This window comes from Pagrus major, chromosome 9 (assembly GCF_040436345.1).
Source record: "Pagrus major chromosome 9, Pma_NU_1.0".
Classification (NCBI taxonomy): Eukaryota; Metazoa; Chordata; class Actinopteri; order Spariformes; family Sparidae; genus Pagrus; species Pagrus major.
In genome coordinates, this window is record NC_133223.1 from 717,561 (window position 1) to 736,247 (window position 18,687).

At 42.0% G+C, this 18,687-nt stretch overlaps 1 protein-coding gene across 1 annotated transcript in view; it reads right to left on the reverse strand.

Moving 5' to 3' along the window:
• Positions 1–359: 359 nt before the first annotated feature.
• Positions 360–18,687, reverse strand: part of ubxn4 (UBX domain protein 4) — a 193,249-nt gene continuing 174,921 nt past the window's right edge. Inside the window, exons 11-13 of the mRNA XM_073473309.1 lie at positions 13,852–13,983; positions 13,123–13,331; positions 360–1,315 (exon numbers count right to left, since the gene is read on the reverse strand). Of these exons, the coding sequence (XP_073329410.1) occupies positions 1,177–1,315; positions 13,123–13,331; positions 13,852–13,983 (480 nt within the window). The 3' untranslated portion in view covers positions 360–1,176. The remainder of the gene's footprint in view (positions 1,316–13,122; positions 13,332–13,851; positions 13,984–18,687) is intronic.

Genomic DNA, 18,687 nt, shown 5'->3' on the forward strand with positions numbered 1-18,687 from the left:
TTCGATTTCGCATTTTCAATACTTAAGTATATTTATTGTCAGAATAATTCATTTGATACTTAAGTACATTTATTATCAGAAACTTTCAGACTAACTCAGTGACCATTTTTGGGTGACTTTCACTTTAGACAAAGTCATATTCTGAAACGATATCTTTACCTTTACTCAAGTATGACTTTAGGGTACTTTTTACAATATTGTTCAAAATAAGAGAACAATTATATTTAAGCTACCAAATTGAAGCTCTATCTATGTTCAAAGAGCCAGCTAATCTTGATTATGATTCATCATTTGGCCTGTATAAGTCAGGTCAGGCAAGATTCAGTCCTTGTTGACAAACAACCAAGACGGTTCAACGGTTTCTGAAAACAAGCTGCTTTAATTTTTATTGTTGGAAGAAGAGCAGTACAGTACTGTTGACTAGTAGAAACATATACTACCAAGGTGTGCGTGTGGGCCACCAACTTGGTAGAAGTCCAACAGCCAAAGACAGTAAGTCCTGTGCCAGGACCTTTAACAGTTTTATGAAATATTTTATATATCTAAAACAAACAAATTAAACAGAAAAACTCCATTTCACTGTTGGGTAACAATCAGGATGCCTCAGGATGTGTCACTGGCAATCAGCCTAAACTGTTGAATGAAATATTTTATACATCTAAATGAAACAAACAAAAAAAAATCAGGATGTGTCACTGGCAATCAGCCAAATCAAATTTAGACATTTCCACAAAGCAGTGACTCCACAACATAAAGTCAAGCCAGGCACAGGTTACAACATCTTCCTTTGATCTTTTTTGATAGAATTTGGTGCCAGGCGCAGTTGGAGCCACCTAGATAATGTGATAATGATCTACAAGCTACAAACAAATGAGAGGATGCTGGTGTAGCCTTTCACAGTCCGTTAGGATCTTCAACTGGCTGTAACCTGAGCCCAGGTTAGGAGACAGAATCATGTCATAAAACAAAAATACCCATCTTAAGCCAGAAAGGGTTGAGTTGATTATTATTTATCTACCAACGTAGGCGAGGTGCAGGGGCAAAGGCCTGGAACACAGGAAAAGGGAAAGAGGGAACAAAAAGTATCAGCCTTAAGTGGAGCAGAAACTTTGAACTAGTCAGACTGAACTCATCACACCAGGTAAGCGAGAGGAAGGGAGAGCTGCTGTCACTGCACTACATCTGCTGGGTGGAGTTCCCGTTCCAGGTGTTGTTGTCGTCCTCGCTGTCCTCTTGTGTCCGGAGCCTGCAGATTTTACCGTCTTTCTTGAAGTCCTTTGGCCTCTTTTCCAGGCTGTGCTTGGAGAGAGTTTCTCTAAGCGGACACAGAGGAAAACGGCTTATACAGTATACCATATATACGCTATCTACCAATGAAAGCTCTTTTATTCAATTTAAGAACACTGAATGTTGTAAGTACATGTGTGACTGAGCTCTAATCTCATAAACTAGCAGCATGACAAAATAACAGTTACAATAGCACAAGCATCAAACAAGAGTCAAAGTCACCCAAATGACTCATTAAAATCAATGACTCAGTGAGGCAGTACATTTTGTTTAAATAAAAAAAAAAACAATAATGCTGTCAAATCTATATCAGGGTTGGATTAGCTACCAAGAATGCTGACCGATAAAAAGAGAGGTACAATTTTTTTTATATTACTGCTGGGCTGTTTTTGTAATGGATCATGAAAAAAAGTAAATTAAAATCACAGAAACTGTCACCAAAGCTACAACTACATTTTTAAATGTTGTCTAATGTGCGAGGGTTTACTTGCTCTCCATCCATTTGTTACAAAAAAACATACAGATCCATTTGTTACCATTTGATAAACATATATCAAACTTTGCAATATTGTGATACAGTTAAGTCTCCAGGTCAATGTGGGACTGTGACGATCTCAACCACAATATTACATAGCTATTTCACTAGTATAGCTGAAGGCACTATCATATGTAAAGGAGAGCTTTTCGAGCAAGCCCAGCACTGATAACTGGAGTCTTCTCAGAGACAGTTTCAGACCCAACGAGAAAGTAGATGTGTGTGGCGATAAACAACTAAGAAAAAACAATGAGGAATTTGAACTTAAGATGGCATTGCTCAGTCGACAAATAACTGATGTTTTGCAGCATTTCAGTTTTCCCATTTCAAGAAATGACAATTGCGAAAAGAAAAATGACAAACAAAAATAAAACTTGGTTAATATTTCATGTAAATATTGGAAAATTAATATGGCTTGTTGCATAGATAATGGTACTAACTGACCAAAGTGGAGCGACATATAGCGGCAAACAGCTGCTATGAGCTGGGTTGAGCCATGGGCAGTGCCTTGAGTTTCTGGATGAATAAACACTCGAGTCACCGGGTTCTGCTTTGATCTGGAGCAGTTGGGTTGGAGGAGGGTGGGTTTTCCACAGCACAAGTTTTTTTGTTAAAGATCACTGGAGCCAGCTAGTCAGCACAGACATTCAGATAGGGTGGTGACGAGCCTCTGGGCTTGGTGCTTTCCTGATTTTCTGTCTCTGAAAGAGCTGACACACATCTTCACACATCCTGAATGCAGGTGGAGAGTCAGTGGGGAGGAGAGAGTTGGCAGCAGGTGTAGGGTAGGTATTTGATATCTGAGTCAAAGCAGGTGAGGGTTTTGAGTGCGCTTAAAAGCCGTCAGTGGAATAAATTCAGGTCGTCATCCAGTTGATGGGGGTGTGGTAGGAGGGTTTCCTGTAGATGCTGATGTTAGCATCAGATGTTTGTTTCAACTAAGCACAGACCCTGTGTTATTTTTTTCTTATTCCTGCCCACTCCCGCTGGATTTCTGACCGTTACCGCCCACTCCTGCCTGCTGTCTGTTCTACCATCGCTGTCCAACACAATAGAGTTCCATTAATTTTGTGCCTTCTCCCGTCCCTCAGGGAAAACACTGTGTGTGCCACTAATAAAACAAATGCCTGTCCGTAATAACGCAGTTAAATTGATTTGTATGGCAGTAGATTGGCATACTTTTCATAACAAAGTCCAGTTCTTATTCATTTGATTTGTTATCAAAAGCAAAAACTAAAAGCACCCATTTGACAACATTTCAGATTGAAAACCTCATTGCTAGCAGAGAACCTGATAATGTTACCAAGGAAAAGGGAGTTGGTTACCCCTCTGAAAAGGAGGTGTGCAAGAGGTGTGAGGTGTGTCCCCTACAACAGCTCCTTCTTGCTCCATTACTTCCTCCGACTGAATAAACAAACTCCGCCATATATACAACGGATCCACTGTCAAAAAATGCCGAAATTGACCGTTATTTTTCTGTGATATTTTTGATGAATGAAAGTGGTGCTAAACTCACTTTACAATGTATTTCCTGTGATAACCTACTTCTAACTAAAAGCCAATTTGAGTTTGGCAGTTATATGCTTTTTATTTGAAGCTGCAGCAGTGGGTTTGCATTTCCAGTAATTTGACACAGCCCTAGTGATATAGATAGTGAGTGTCTTTTCTTGTAAAAAGCCCAGTGTATCCTGCCGGATCTTAAGTCTATTGCCCAGTTACACTGTCTTAAAAGTATCAATATGTAAGATGTCTACATTAAAAGTTCTGAAAACGACTTGACCTTTGTTATATAATTTGTTGAATTGTTTTACACATTTGGGATATTTACATGATCCCAAATGTTTTCAACAATGTTCAAACCCAGAGAAATCCGAAAGTTTACTCAAGCTAACAATGTGTTTCATTAGGTCGCCACCACTACTTCAGGTCAGTACTAAGGAGTCTGCATAGCTTCAGTAACACTAATTAGCAATTAGGAATTAGCATGGTTGTAGCTTCATCCTCAACAGATGACAAAATGAGGGGTGTTTCAATTGTAATCTGGCATTCACTAGATATAAACACTATTGATTCTGGCAATGATACTGAAGGTAGGATTGCCTTTATTAAAGCATCATCATCCAATATAAGAATTGTTTTTTGTCAGTGCTTATGTGCGAGCAGATGATGATAAAAAAAATATTTCAACATTATCTAATATTTTAATTAATGTATCAGATTATTATTTTATTATTGGTGCTGACATAAACACAATAATAAATCTAATATTATTAGATGATCTGATATTAAACAAATTGTATCAAACAGCTCTCAGTTTTCCTAATCCAAGGCTTTGAAGCTGTGTAACATACACAGCTTCAAAGCCTTGGATTAGGAAAACTGAGGCCTCACTCTGTTGGAGAGATCTTGCAATCCAGTAGCCAAAGAATATAGCTTTTTTCCTAACATGAAATCATTCTCAAGAATATACTATATTTTGTCTAACATTATTTTGACTTCACTGTCCAACCACCAGGCAATTAAAGCAAACTTTTTATTAACAGTGACCAAACAAAAAAACACCTCTCTGGAGATTCAACATTATTTGAATATGAAATAGTATTTTTTGTTCTCAATTTAAATCTAATTTACATGGATTTATTTCTCTCAATGTGGCATCAGTGGAAGATTTTAGGAAATGACTAAGGGTTTCAAAAAGATGATGTTCTTTTTTAAACCGCTCTTGTTGCTGAACTGGAGAGACGGCTGGATTCTTTGGAGAAAGCACAACAAAGCTTCCGCTTGACAAGGTGACAAAAGTGCTTAAAAAACACCTTAATTAGAGCAAAAGCTGATTTCCTAATTAAAAAATCTAGAGAACATCATTATTTTAATAGTAGCAGGCTCTCATATCAGTTAGCCTGCCATCTTCATGCTTTTCAGCAATACAATCTCCAGGAGGTGATATAGTAACTACTTCAACTGAAATGAATGCAGCTTTTTACAAGAAAGTATGAGATTACTTTTAGTAAAGACAGGTATTAATATATTTTTACTGACTAAAGAAATTGTATGAAACAGAAGCAGCTGATCTAGGAGCAAGAGTTTTATCTCTTGAGCCTAAGTTATTTTCAGATTTTAGTATTATCTCACAATAGGAAATACATTGGCAAAAATGTGCACTCCTACCTTTAAGTAGCCTTGGTGATGATTTATATCATTTTAAAGTCCCAATTGTCATTTAATTTGAATACTTAGTGGTTGATATTTCTCCAACTCTAGAAAATACTGTCAATAAAAAACTACAGCTTTTAATAAGATCAAAACAGATTTGGGGAAGTAGATATCAAGACATATATCTTTTGATGCCAGAATCTCACTAATAAAAATGATACAGTACAGTACAGTATCACCACAGATTAACTTTCTAGCTTCTATGCTTCTACAGTCCACTAGTTTCCTTTGGAATAATAAAAGGCCAAGGATCGAACTCACAACTTTCCAGACAGAGAAATCAGCTGGAGGTCGGGGGCCCTAAATTTTAAAGTTTATTACTGGTCTTTTGTTTAGCGGATGATAAACTCTTCGTTGGATCCCACAAATTTTACATCTTGGCACTCTGTAGAAGAAAATTTAGTTTACCCACATAGACTACAGGATATAATTTATGCAGGAGTGCTCCTCAAACTAGCTAAAATGCATGTTGGTCTTAATTTTTTGTTAAAATGTTTTAATTTCCTGGAAACTAATGACTAACTTTACTAATCTAAAAAAATTACATTATTATACCCAATATTTCGTAACTATGATTTGTTGCTCGTTGGACAGCTGTTTAACACTTATGGTCCCCATACATTCCAAGAATTACAGCAACAGCATAACTTACCCTTTTTTTCTTTTCTTTTTTTCTATACTTGCAGCTCCGTTCCGCCCTGAAGGCATTAGGAGTTCCATGGAATTCTGAACTTTCTAAATATGAACTTAGAAAGCAACTGTACAATGTTAACAAGACCAATGAAACTGTATCAACAATTTATTCCCAGATATGGAAAAGTTCCTATAAACCTTTTGCAATATAAACAATCTGGCAAAATGACTTTAAGCCTTAAAAATCCTAATCACCAAACCACTCACTTAAGGTTTGTGCATAGACCTTATTTAATGCCTATAATTAGACATCTGCTTAATTTAGTTCCATCGCCTCTATGTCAATTCTGTTCACAAGGTTGCATGTGTTGTTTTACACGCATGTTTTGGGAGTGCCTTGAGATAGTCTTTTTGGTTACAAGTTAAATCACTATCAGAACTCTCAATAAGGACTCCCTTAAAAAGACAAAAAGGAATTGCAAAATTTTGTGAGTTTTTGAGTTGGAAGAAACCTTTAAAACTTTGTGAAACTCTGTCCACAACAAACGCTTCACTATTTTGGCCTTTTTGTTAATTCTGTGAATGTTACACATGAAGATGTTGATGAAGGTTCTCAGTCATCCAGGTCATGTTAATTCTAAGTGCTATAGGTATAGAAGAATCCATCTAGGTCAAACTGGAGCGACCATCTTTGAACAAAGGAGGTGGCCTACTTATCACCCACCTACAATGCTGTCCTGTGTTCCCTCACCAGACAGCTAACACCCATTCACGGCTGGACCGACCTAGCCCTAACAACCCACATGAATGCTGGTTGGGTCAACGACTCACAAGTGGCCCTAAGATCCTAGAACTGAAGAAGCCTCTTGGATGAGAGGTGAAATATTTTCAAGACACTGAGACAAGTCCAGTTGCTTAAGATATTGTTATTCATTACTTATGAATCTATTTTCTGCCTTTTTGTAAAAAACATTGTCTCCACTTATCCCAGGGATGTCCGTGTTTATTAGCATATAGTGGCAGGAAAGTGAGATCCCATCACAGGTGGTCACCTGAGCATGTTAATGGCAGGTGTGAACTGACAGGCTAAGAGCTGTCCACTTGTGATCGGATCACTCAGCACTGATGTTAATACCAGATCTGAATTCCCTCTTATTTTCTTTATCAGTGTGTTTCTGGCCTGTTTGTACGTGATTCTGTCCACACTTCCGTGGTCCTCCACCTTGGCCTTAAGAGGCTGCCTGAGTTGGTGTCTGTTAACCACATTTTTGTTGTATGTGCAGAAGGTTTTAACAAGTACACACGTCCTTACAAAAACTGTGGGTTTGTCCAGGTCTGTAGGAGTAGCCTCAGAAACACCCCAATCAGTGGAGTCACAGCAGACCTGCAATTCTAGCTTTGCCTTCTAGGTCCATCTCCTCAATCTCGACCATGGGTTTAGCAGATTCTAGTTTGTACCTTGTAAATCAGGAGAATATGACCCAGACAGTGAACATAGAGTCCTAAAGCAGCAGAGCAGGACAGAGCGGTATGCAACCCTTATTACGGAATAATGTCTGTTTTACCCCTGGTGGGACTCTAACAGAGCAAACCTCAGCCATGACTAAAATACTAAAGTCCCCCACACCAATGAGTAGTGAGTCTGGATGTTTATGGTCCACGTTAAAATTTCTACGCTGTCTCAGTTGAACAACTCCGGCATCCCCTGCAAATCCGACAGTGAGCTGCTGCTCTTCCAACTAGAAGCTTGGTAAAACTTTCCATTCAGTCAGTAAGTTTGACCAGAGGACTTTCTGGTGTTTAAAAGTTCCTCAATGGTGAATGTGAGGGGGGAGAGCTGAAAATTGAAAACCAAACAAAAACAAAACAGGTGCTAGAGAGTGCAATACGAAGGCTGCCATCTGCGACAGCATGTTACCAACACAAAAAGTTTCAAACAGAATTTGGTTTGGATCTGTTTGGATCAATGTTGCAATTGAGCCTTTGACACATGTGGGTGAAAGAACTAAAGATGGCGCTGCTGTGGTCAGACCCTGTCGCGACTGCTCCGCTCAGACTGTGGGTTTTATTTGTTATTTACTTAGTTTTATTGTGTACCTTCATCTCCCTGCTGTCTGCTCTAAATAGATATGACCATAGTACACTCCTGAACATCGCAAGTGTAACTTCACACTTTTTTTCTGAAGTTATACGCAATAATCACACCTGGCCAAAGGAGACGCTGAACCTAACAATAGAGACGGGCCTCAGCGGAATTGCAGGAGGAAGAAACACCTTGGAAAACGGGCTGGAGTATGAAATAGACTGCGAGCGAGTGCACACCGCCCACCCCTGCCCAGTGTCCTGCTGGCTAACATTCAACGTTCTCTGGACAACAAGCTTGAAGACATGAGGGCTCGGATTTGTTTTCAGAGGGACATAAGGGACTGCAACATTGTGATGAAGCACCAGCTCCCTCACTATTTGCTTAACCCTTTTCTTTGTTCAGGAAGGTGGACATACACTCACACACAGTTTTCTGTTGTCTTTATTTAAATTATAGTTCCAAAACATTATTGATACATACAAAGAATTGTACTCGGCATTAGAGTTTGAGAAGGGAAGAAGTTTATTTCTCAAAATATATTAAAAGACATGCTGTAATCAAAGCAATAACCTGTGAGAGTTTGAGTCCTTTGTGGTGGCCATCTTGTGCTGGTGATGAAAGAGGAAGAAGCCTCTTTATGTGGTGTATGAGTAGGCGTGTGCTCAGATTTGATTGAAAAGTGGGTGTGTGAGGAAATTTCAGGTAATTAAGATAAATACTGAATGATGTACAAATGATTTGTTTATTTTAAATGCGCAGTAGTTATCTCAACATGTTGAAGAATTAATTTAGATTTTGTTGGTATGAGCAAGTTAAGAAAACAATGTGTATTTGTTATTTAACCTTGTCAACTCTCCATTGTAGAGATCTGCCTTGATAGGCCAGTTTGAACTGGAAAGGCGGACTCACATGCTATATATGTGAGTGGAAGGGGAGAGAAATGGACTGTTTTGTTTTTTAAAGAGTAGCACCAGAGCTGTCCTGAGCTGTGTGAAGAATGTTTTCTTTGTAACATGTTTTTTTTGAGACTGTTAATAAAAGTATTTTTTTCTGCACAACTCCTTGCCAGCGTGATGTTTGATCGTCCACCATGCTATCCTGCACCTCACCTTACAACAAACATATTCTGCCTCACCGAGACATGGCTCTCCCCTGCGGCAAGTTGCTCCGGCAACACGAGAGGTCAGATGCTGGTCTGCCTAATCAGAGGCCACGCTTCAGGATGCGCTGAGTGACGCTGACTGGGACATGTTCCAGTCGAGCTCTGATGACGTCAACATGTTTACGGAATGTCCCATGGTAACTGTGAAAGTTTTTCCCAATCAGAAACCATGGCTTGATTGGTCTGTTCGTTAGGCTTTGAATGCATGCACCGCCACCTACAACGACGGTCTCAGGCCCGGCGACATGTCAGCCTACAAAGCGTCGTCCTATGAGCTCAGGCGAACAGTGACAGCGGCTAAGAAAAGCGGCTAAGGTCGGGTTCACACCTAAAGGTCCATGAAAGGTCCGTTTTTTGATCCGAACCAACGCGAGGATGATACATTGTTTCAATTTTGAGTCGGTCCAGTTTGCGTTCACAAAGGCCAAACTCAAACGGTCCAAAATCTGTAAACAAAACTCACGTGGCCGCAATGCCCTTCTGTTATTGGTCAAACTGTTTAGACGGGTAGACAGCAAATCTGTACATCAGATCAGCAGCCTACTGTACATCATGGAGCGTCTGCTTATTTTTACATTAGTGCTGATCTGGAGCGCTTACACGCAAACTTCAATGGACCGCGCGTATCAACGCCTCATAGAGCAGCGGGCATTAAATAATGTCTTGATCCATGCATTTCGCCGAAGACGCTATGCGATCCGACGATCATACAGAAGTAGACGACAGGCAATGATGAGGGCCTACCATGACGTTTTTTCTACACAAGCGGGACCAGTGAGGGAAGCAGACAATCACAAACGTATAAAAATCACAAAGTTGGCTCATCATAAAAGCAGCTCGTTTATAGAATCCATGCATCTCCTTGAATGAATGAACGAATGAATGAATGAATGAATGAATGAATGCCCCTATACTGTAGACCCCCCCACACTATGGAGTTTGCTTGATAGTGGACCGAGACCACCTCTACGAGGCTGACCAGGGTGCGGTTGTTTGGTCCGCACCAGAGTTCGAGGACAGCGTTCACACCGACCCAAATGGACCGCACCATGGGGCAAACGCTCCACAGTTCGGTTTAACCAGACTAAACAAGGCTGGTGTGAACGCGCCCTTAGAAGCGATACAGGGACAAAGTGGATCACGGACTACAGAGGAGTGTTGGTTCTGACGTCAGATCGGCCCACATGCAGCTCAATGCTTTAATGCGGCCTCCTTGCACTAACAAAGCCTGGTAAACAAAGGAAAGTGCAACGACCCTTATGTCCCGTAGGTTGCGCCTGCTTGTCACAGCCCCCCCAGGTTTAAAACTCCCATCTCTCATTGTCTGCGAGCGCACCTGAATGCGTTTCAATGCAGTCCCAGAGTTACGTGTTGCTGGAAGCAAGCTTTCGCCTACGCAACTATTACTCTAAGGGAGCATACAGATGTCTGGATTTATTTTTCCTGCCTAGTCTTTCATCTCGCCGGACTAGCCAAAACTGCACCGTGTTCACCAAACACGCTCCGGATCCAGAAAAGATGCTGTGCAACCAGCCTCTCTTTACCTGCCTGCAGAAGGAGGATATTTTTATTTTTCCTCAGAAAACGCCCCCTTTTGCCCGTTTTCTTATTGCCCATGTAGACTACGCTGTCTTAACAGCATCGCAGGACGCTGCATCCACGCTGAGGAAGCGAGCTGGATTAAGGAAGACACGACTGCAAGTGAGGCTTAATTAGTGTCTGGGCAGATACTATAAGTTAGCGTGTATTGTATGCTTGTGAGCTACATTGTTTGTTCTTTGTGAGTTTTGTGGACCGCCGTGTCCCTCTTTTTATTGCTGTTCGTTTTACGTGGTAAAACATGTTGTTTGCTTTCCCTTTTCGCTCATTACGAGCTGATTTGAGCCCCTCCACATCGTGGAGCGGGAGTGTTAGCTTAGCCGCCACTAAGGGCATTAGCCCTTTGTCTTCCTCTCTTTCTCCCTCTCTCTTTAACTAACCCACATGTACATGTAAACACATATTAGGGGTTACGCGCGCGCACACACATAATCTTATGAGTGACCTGTTGGAGACTTATGGTTGATGACCTCGCTATAACATAAAATACGTGTGTCTCGTGATATCTCCCTTTTATGATTTCAGAGACGGACGCCTCGTGGTAGAACGTCCACCTTTTGTGGAACAGTAGGTCACTTTCCCTACAAATTCATCTCGTGTGCAATCAAAGTGCACACGAGGCCAACAGTGGTGTAACCATTGCAGTTGTTGAACTCTTGCGCGTTCGTTCATTTGACTCGCTTTAGGTGACGTATTCACGTGCACCATTTTTGGAATTCTAGACACATGATTCAGCAAAATCTATTGTCATTTTTGAATTCGTATCCACGCGTGACTTCTCCAAGTCACGTTTCGGTCATTTTTGTAGTCGAGCGAACGTGTGTTCCCCAATTCCAGTTCGGCCATTTTTGTAGTCCTTTCAACAGAACACTCTGTGATTTCATCATTTTGGCTCTCGGACATCTTGTTTCTTTGACTAGAACCGCCATCTTGGCTCCTCTTTCTTTGTCTCTCCGACACACACACACACACACACACACACACACACACACACACACACACCCATGCTTGTTTGTTATTTGTGCTTGAGTTTGTCTTGGTTTAGTTTCATTGTTTAGCTGCTTTGGTTGAGTAATTGATTTTTGTTTATTGAAAGTATTATTGATTTAATCAATTTGCTAACAATAATAAAGTCTATTATATTGTACATAGCAGTTTTCTGTGATTATTTTGTGCATATGTTTTGTAGCATTTACTGGTTGTGATGGCCAGTGCTCAGATTCATTTCCTTCACTGTTCCTTTAATTGTAAATATTTTACAAATATTTACATTTAAAGTGAACCCTTCTTATGAGACTAATTTTGGTCTGGTTATTGGTCCCTGATTCCAGGGTGGTGCCCCGTTTTTAACTATTTGAAAATTGATTTTATTAATTTTTGTTTTATTAATTTTAATAATTATTATTAATTCCTAATAACCACACCTGCCCTACCATCCATCCCCAACAGGAGGTATGAACACCCCAGCAGTTGCGGACCCCTCACTGGTGGAGGATTTAAACTCTTTCTACACTCGCTTCGAGAACAGCAGCGTTAGCGACGCTAGCATCACGGCTAGCACAGGCGACTCTACCAGGGAGGACCGCCCCCCTCTCCCTCTCAGAGCATGACTTCAGACGAGCTCTGAGATGAGTGAACTGCAGGAAAGCAGCTGGCCCTGATGGCATCCCTGGGAGGGTGTTAAAGTCATGTGCTGATCAGCTAGCTCCAGTGTTCACCTCCATCTTCAACCTGTCTCTGGCCCACTCGATCATCCCCACATGTTTCAAGTCGTCCACTATTGTACCCGTACCCAAGAAGACCAACCCAGCCTGCTTAAATGACTATCACCCTGTAGCTCTCACATCTGTGGTGATGAAGTGCTTTGAGAAACTCATTAAAGAATTCATTAACTCATCACTACCCGGATCATTGGACCCCCTTCGGTTCGCCTATCGTCCCAATAGGAGTACTGATGACGCCATCTCACATGTCCTCCATTCCACCCTCTCCCACTTGGACATCGGCAAGGGGAACTATGCACGTTTGCCGTTCACCGATTTCAGCTTGGCGTTTAACACCATAGTTCCCCTCAGACTGATCGTCAAGCTCAGGGATCTGGGGCTGAGCTCTTTACTCTGCTCCTGAGTCTTGAACTTTCTGACCGGCAGACCACAGGTGGTGAAGATCGGAAATTGCACCTCCAGCACCCGCACCCTCAACACCGGTGCCCCCCAAGGCTGTGTCCTGAGCCCCCTGCTCTACTCCCTGTACACCCATGATTGTACAGCCACACACAGCACCAACACCATCGTGAAATTCGCGGATGACACAGTGGTGATTGGCCTGATCTCCAACAACATGGAGATGGCTTACAGAGGTCCCATTACGCACCACTACAGATCTACAGGACCCCGGTGGAGAAGGTGTGCAGCTATAGGTACCTCGGAGTTCATATCTCTGAGGACCTAACATGGACAACCCACATCACCTCATTGGTGAAGAAGGCTAGGCAGTGCCTGTATCGCCTCAAATAAATATTTGAATCTTTGAATCCTGAATCTTGACACTCCTATTTGCAATGTTTACAAGTATTTACATCTGGATTTGAATAGTGATTAAACTTACCTCTTTGTTTTGTCGGAATCTGGGTTGATGTAAGAGTTGGATTGAAGGGAGGAACCTCTGGATCCTGCACCACGAGGGCGTGGGTTCTCAAATAGGAAGGAGCTGAGGAATCTCCATACAGCCAGTAGAGGGTAGAGCAATGTGCCCAGGACTGCCCAGATCCCACCCTCTGAAGAGTGGACCACAGCGTGACCTGGCCTGCCCGATTGCTTCGAGGGAGAGCGTCCAAACACAACAGTTTAAAACAGGACACATGCTAATCAGAGGTAGCCACCTCAACAGCTTCATCTTTAATCAGGACAGGGGGTCACAGCAGCCTTTTTCTTTCTGATCTCAATGATAAGGTCCTTATTCTTACTTTCAGTGCACCATTTGATGAAGCCATCTATCTTCACCATTTTTGCTATTGGTCTGTGTGTATTCTAAAATTACAATTTTGCTTTGAGTGAAAAAAAAAATATTTTGAAAAATTTGGATTTTGTTTACTAGGGCAGGTCCCAGGGAGAGCTTATGTATGGGAAGCACTGCTATTCTGCACTAAGATAAACATTTTCTTGCCTCCGGGTCTGTAGTTAATACAGATGATACTGATGTCAATCTAAACTTCTTCATCAGGTAGCTCTTCTGGAGAGCACAACGTTCTGGTTAATTTGTATTATTCAGGGATGACTAAGTTAAGGTTGGAAGTTGATTGAGTAACATGTGGAAGGTAGATTCTTTACTACTTACCGGCAGAAGCACAATTGAAGCACTTGGAGCTAGTTCTAGCTCCAGCAGTGTCTTCTGCAGGTCTTCACTGGTGAACTCCCGCCGAGGGAACATGGTGGCGAGGGAAAAGTTACCATAGCGGTTCCCCACTTCCTGAGAAAGAGCCAGCACAAAACATTTCACAGTAATTCTGCATGAAGGGATTTGCAGTGCTAGAAAGTACACATTATTGAAAGATTTGCGTGTCCAGAGACTCCTGAGACTTTACAACACCATGGGCCAGCATCTCAAAGTGAGATAAGTGGGTTATCCAGCTATCTTTGGGATTGGTCAGCTTGTTTATGAAGCTGGTTCACCTGGAACATTAACCATTCTCGCGAAACATCCAACAGATGGGAATTTAACACATCCTTCAATATCCTGACTTTGCATGATAATAAAAGACAGCTGGCTTCCTTCCTTGAATTAAATCATTCAATGTAAATAGCACCATTTATACTGTGGGGGGACGGGGGAACGTGATATAAAAAGCAAAAAACATGACATATATTCCACACGCAAGAAAACGAACTAGAAATGTTCTCTGAACAAAAGAACTAGAGAAGAGCAACGCAAATAGTCTTAATGCACAAATCTAGAATAATTTACAAAAAATTACAACTGAATGAGCACACAAATAGGAAAACCCAATGTGTTTCATTGCTAGATATCTACAACTATAGCCTGTTGTATAGCCAGGCTTAAACTCTTGTTTGAGGCTCAAGCTAAGCCTGCTATTATACTCTAAATATATTAAATAGTCTCTTGAGTTTTTCCTTTCTTATCAGTTTTTTGCTTATTTAGCAGTGTAACACTGTTGACTCAATACTGTACATTTCAGTTAGTTCTCTCTGGGGAATAGTCCTTTACAAATTTACAAGTCCTGTATGGAACGTAAGTTTGAATTTAGGTTAGGTTAATTTTACAGTTGATAAATTCATATTTAGAGTAGTGCTAGTCTCACATTCCTGCTACTGTGACTGAATAAACTTTCCTTTTCTATATATATAGCTTGTCTCCACTTACTGCTTGTAAAAGGTATTAAATAACTACACAGCATGGGTTATGCTCAGTTGTGTGGTTCTGTAATGATACAGTGTGGTTTCAGTTCAGTAAATCAAGTACTACAAAACTCAGGTAAGGTCCAGTGACAAAGGTGGGTTAAACTGGTACTTGAATAGGGGTGGCAATATGACCTACAATTTATAAATTGTTGTTTTTGCAGTGACAGTAATATTTTGTATTTAATGTTTATTTGTATAGGGACAAGTATATTGCATAAATTGATGCCACACACCACAGCATTTATAGTCTAAGCTAATTAGCAATGTCTGTCCCTGTAGGCCTACATATGTTTTCGGAGGAGTAGTCTCATGCTCAGAGTTAGAGATGGGGTAGGTCTACCCCCAGATTCCACTGGGTCTGTGTCCGTTGCGTTACGGCCATGAAACGGTCGCCGGAGCTGATTGTGGCCATTCTAGACAATGTGTGTGCTCCCACCAGCTGCGCTACGACAGGTCTATGAGCAGTGTCCCAGAAGCGGTTCTCTGATCTGCTCGGTGGTGAACAAGCCCTGAGCAGCCTGCAGTCAAGTCGATCTGTACAGAGCAGATCGAACCAAACAGGAAGTTAGACAGCATAACGGCATATTAAACCCGGTCATTTTCAAAATAAAACAACCTCAACAAAGTCAGAAATATGACAACAGACAAGCAACAAACAATTTAACCACATAGCTCTAAGTGATATCGCGTAGGCAACTACATGTGTTTCAGTTTTTTGAAGACGTTTCACCTCTCATCCAAGAGGCAGTTCTAACTAACTGGAGGGGAGTTGAAGGCTTTTAAACTTCATGTGGGAGTGTCCTTACACAGTCATGAAGGATATGTGTGAGCTCTAAGTTTCAGAGTCATTAGGGCCACTTGTGGGTCGTTGATCCAACCAGCCTTCATGTGGGTTCCTAAGGCTAGGTGAGCCCAGGTGTGAATGGTTGTTAAGCTGTCTGGGGAGGGAACTTGGTACTGCATTGTAGGTGGGTGATAAGTATTGTTGTAGGCCAGCGTCTCTGTTCAAAGACGGTCATTCCAGTTTGACATAGATGGATTCTTCCGACACCAAAAAAAAGTTTAGCGTGCGGGAGCAGGGGGCGAGGTCTCAGGCTACTGCAATGGAGGAACAGCTCGTTGCGAAAAAGAATAGTGCCGCCAAAAGATTCTAACACCACCAATTTGCACGAGCATTTGCGAATACATCATCCTGAAGAGCATGCCAAGCTAACACCGAGAGAGGCGGCTCCCTCAACTGCCACTAGAAAAGCCACGCTTCACCCGCCGAAAATCTTTGCTGCTTTTGCCAAATCCACTAAATATCTGAAGGACAGTCCAAGATGGTCCGAAGTCCGAAAAATCGCCAAAAATGAAACCAACCATGATGGACTCAGCTGATGGGCGATTGGCGATATATTCGTCCAATCGTCCAAGCCTAGTAGCCACAGGTTTTAAGTGCTCCCTTGATGTTCTTCTGTTCTTTCTCCTTCCCCTCCGTCTTTGTGGGCTTGGTCTCAGCCCGATGGTTTAAGGTTCTGATGACCCACAGCTTGTGCTCCAGTGGGTGATGAGAGTATTGATCTGTGTGTAGGTTTTCTGTACACCTCAATGTTGACGCTTCTGTCTTCTTCAGTGTGTACTGCACAGTCCAAGAAGAGCAGACTGTCTCCTCTGACATCTTCCCGTGTGAATGGGAATTTTATTGTCCTCAGCATTTATATGTTATGTGAAGGCTTCCACTTCCCCTGTTCTGATTTTGACCCAGGTGTCATCCACATACCTGAACTGGTGGTTAGGAGCTGTTCCTGGGAAGGTAACCAAGGCTCTGTTCTCAACTTCTTCCATGTAGAGGTTGGCCACTATTGACACTGGTGAGCCCTTCACCATACTCGAAGTAGGTGGTCGTCAGAGTCAAGTAGGGCACAAATGTGGTCTGGGGTGAAGTTGGTTCTGCTGGACAGAGTGCTGTCCTGTAGCAGGCGTTTCTTCACCATATTTACCGCTTTTTGAGTGGAAATGCATGTAAAAAGTCATGTGACATCATAAGAAACCAATTGTTTCGTCTGGGTCCAGCGTTATTTCTCTCACCTTGTTGGCGAAATCCTGTGAGTTTTTGATGTGATGCTAAGTGCTTGGATATGTTATAGCTAACTGAGTTAATGCTGCTGACGATGGGTCTGAGTGGTGCTCCTTCCTTGTGTATCTTGGGGAGTCCATAGGTGCATGGGATGGCTTCCCCAGGATACAGTTGGATATATAATGGCCTGTCAATGGCTTTGTCCTTTTCCAGTTTTTGCAGATATTCTATAACCTTTTTATTGTAGTTACTGGTAGGTTCTCGCCTCAGTGTCTCATAGGTATTAGTATCACTAAGCAGATCAGTGACTTTGGTGTGGTAGTCCGCTGTGTTTAGCATTACAATGCATCTCCCTTTGTCTCCTGGCAAGATGGCAATGTTCCAGTCTCTTTTGAGTGATGTCAGGGTTGCCTTTCCTCAGTAATGAGGTTGGATGGGGGTGCTTTTTCCTTAACAAGAGCGGCTGATACCTTGAACCGTAGCTGTTCTGCCTCTGTGTCGTCCAACTTGTTGTCTCTGATGGCTGACTCTTTTGCTGTGATGAGATCTACTACTGATATCTGTTCTGAAGTTACTGCAAAGTTAAGTCCTTTGGCAAGGACATCCTTCTCCGGTTGGGTGAGCTCTCTGTTGGGCAAGTGTTTCACCCACTTATTTCTCCAGGTGAGAGCTTCTGTTCTATGCTAGTTGCTTTGACGTGTCTGTAATGTATGGAATTTTCGTGTCTGCCGTTCCTTACCTTTAAGTACCTTTAGTGTGTCTTGAGGCTTGTGCCTTCTCAACAATCTTGGAGACATTTTCCAGGACATTGATTGGTAGCAGTGATGTTAGTTGCTCAAATGTCCGGTCAGTCTTAACAGTGCATTGGTTGGGTCAATGACCCACAAGTGGCCCTCACTCTGAAACTCAGATGACGATCCAAGCAACTCAACAATTTCAGGCAAGCATGACGCTCCACTTCTGTAACACTCACAGTGGCATATAAAGCAGCATGGGCAGAACAAAACAGTGTCGCACACTGCAGGTAGCAGTGACGTGCCCAGTGGAATGAAGTTGTTGGGCATCTCTACAGCATTTATTTGGCAGAAAAAACAAATAATATTTATATAGGTGGTGCAATAGTCAGTTTACCACGGGCATAGTCTATCAAGTAAATCTATATACAGCAACAACAGACACAATACTGGTGAAGGTCAAAGAGCAGGATGAGCTTATGTGTAACATTAACAGAGTCTCAATCAAAGAATGACCCTAACCGCTAAACGACTACCACAAAGCATACAGCCACTGAGCATAATTAAAAAAGCTGCTGCAGCAGCAACACACTCCTGTAGCAGCTAATGTTAGCATAAAGCACACAACCCCCGAGCTGAAAAGAGGTGCGACGGCAGCAACAGCTACCTTCGGTGGCCAATGTAAATAAAGCATACACCCAGAGTAACTGTCTCACTGGACAGCCTTTTTTGAACTGAGGTACATTCGTGACAGCTATTTAGCTTGTGTTTACTTGATTGTGGTGTACTAGCTGCTAATACATCTCCTTGCTGGCCCGCGAGAGGTACTATGCAGGGCAGTCTGTGTAGTCAGGCAGTGCATGTTCATGTGTTTTGGAGGAGTGGCTCTGCAGGGAGGCATGAACTGCCTTCGGGTGGGATTTTTTCAGTTGGATACTTTCTAAAATGAGACTACTTTTTA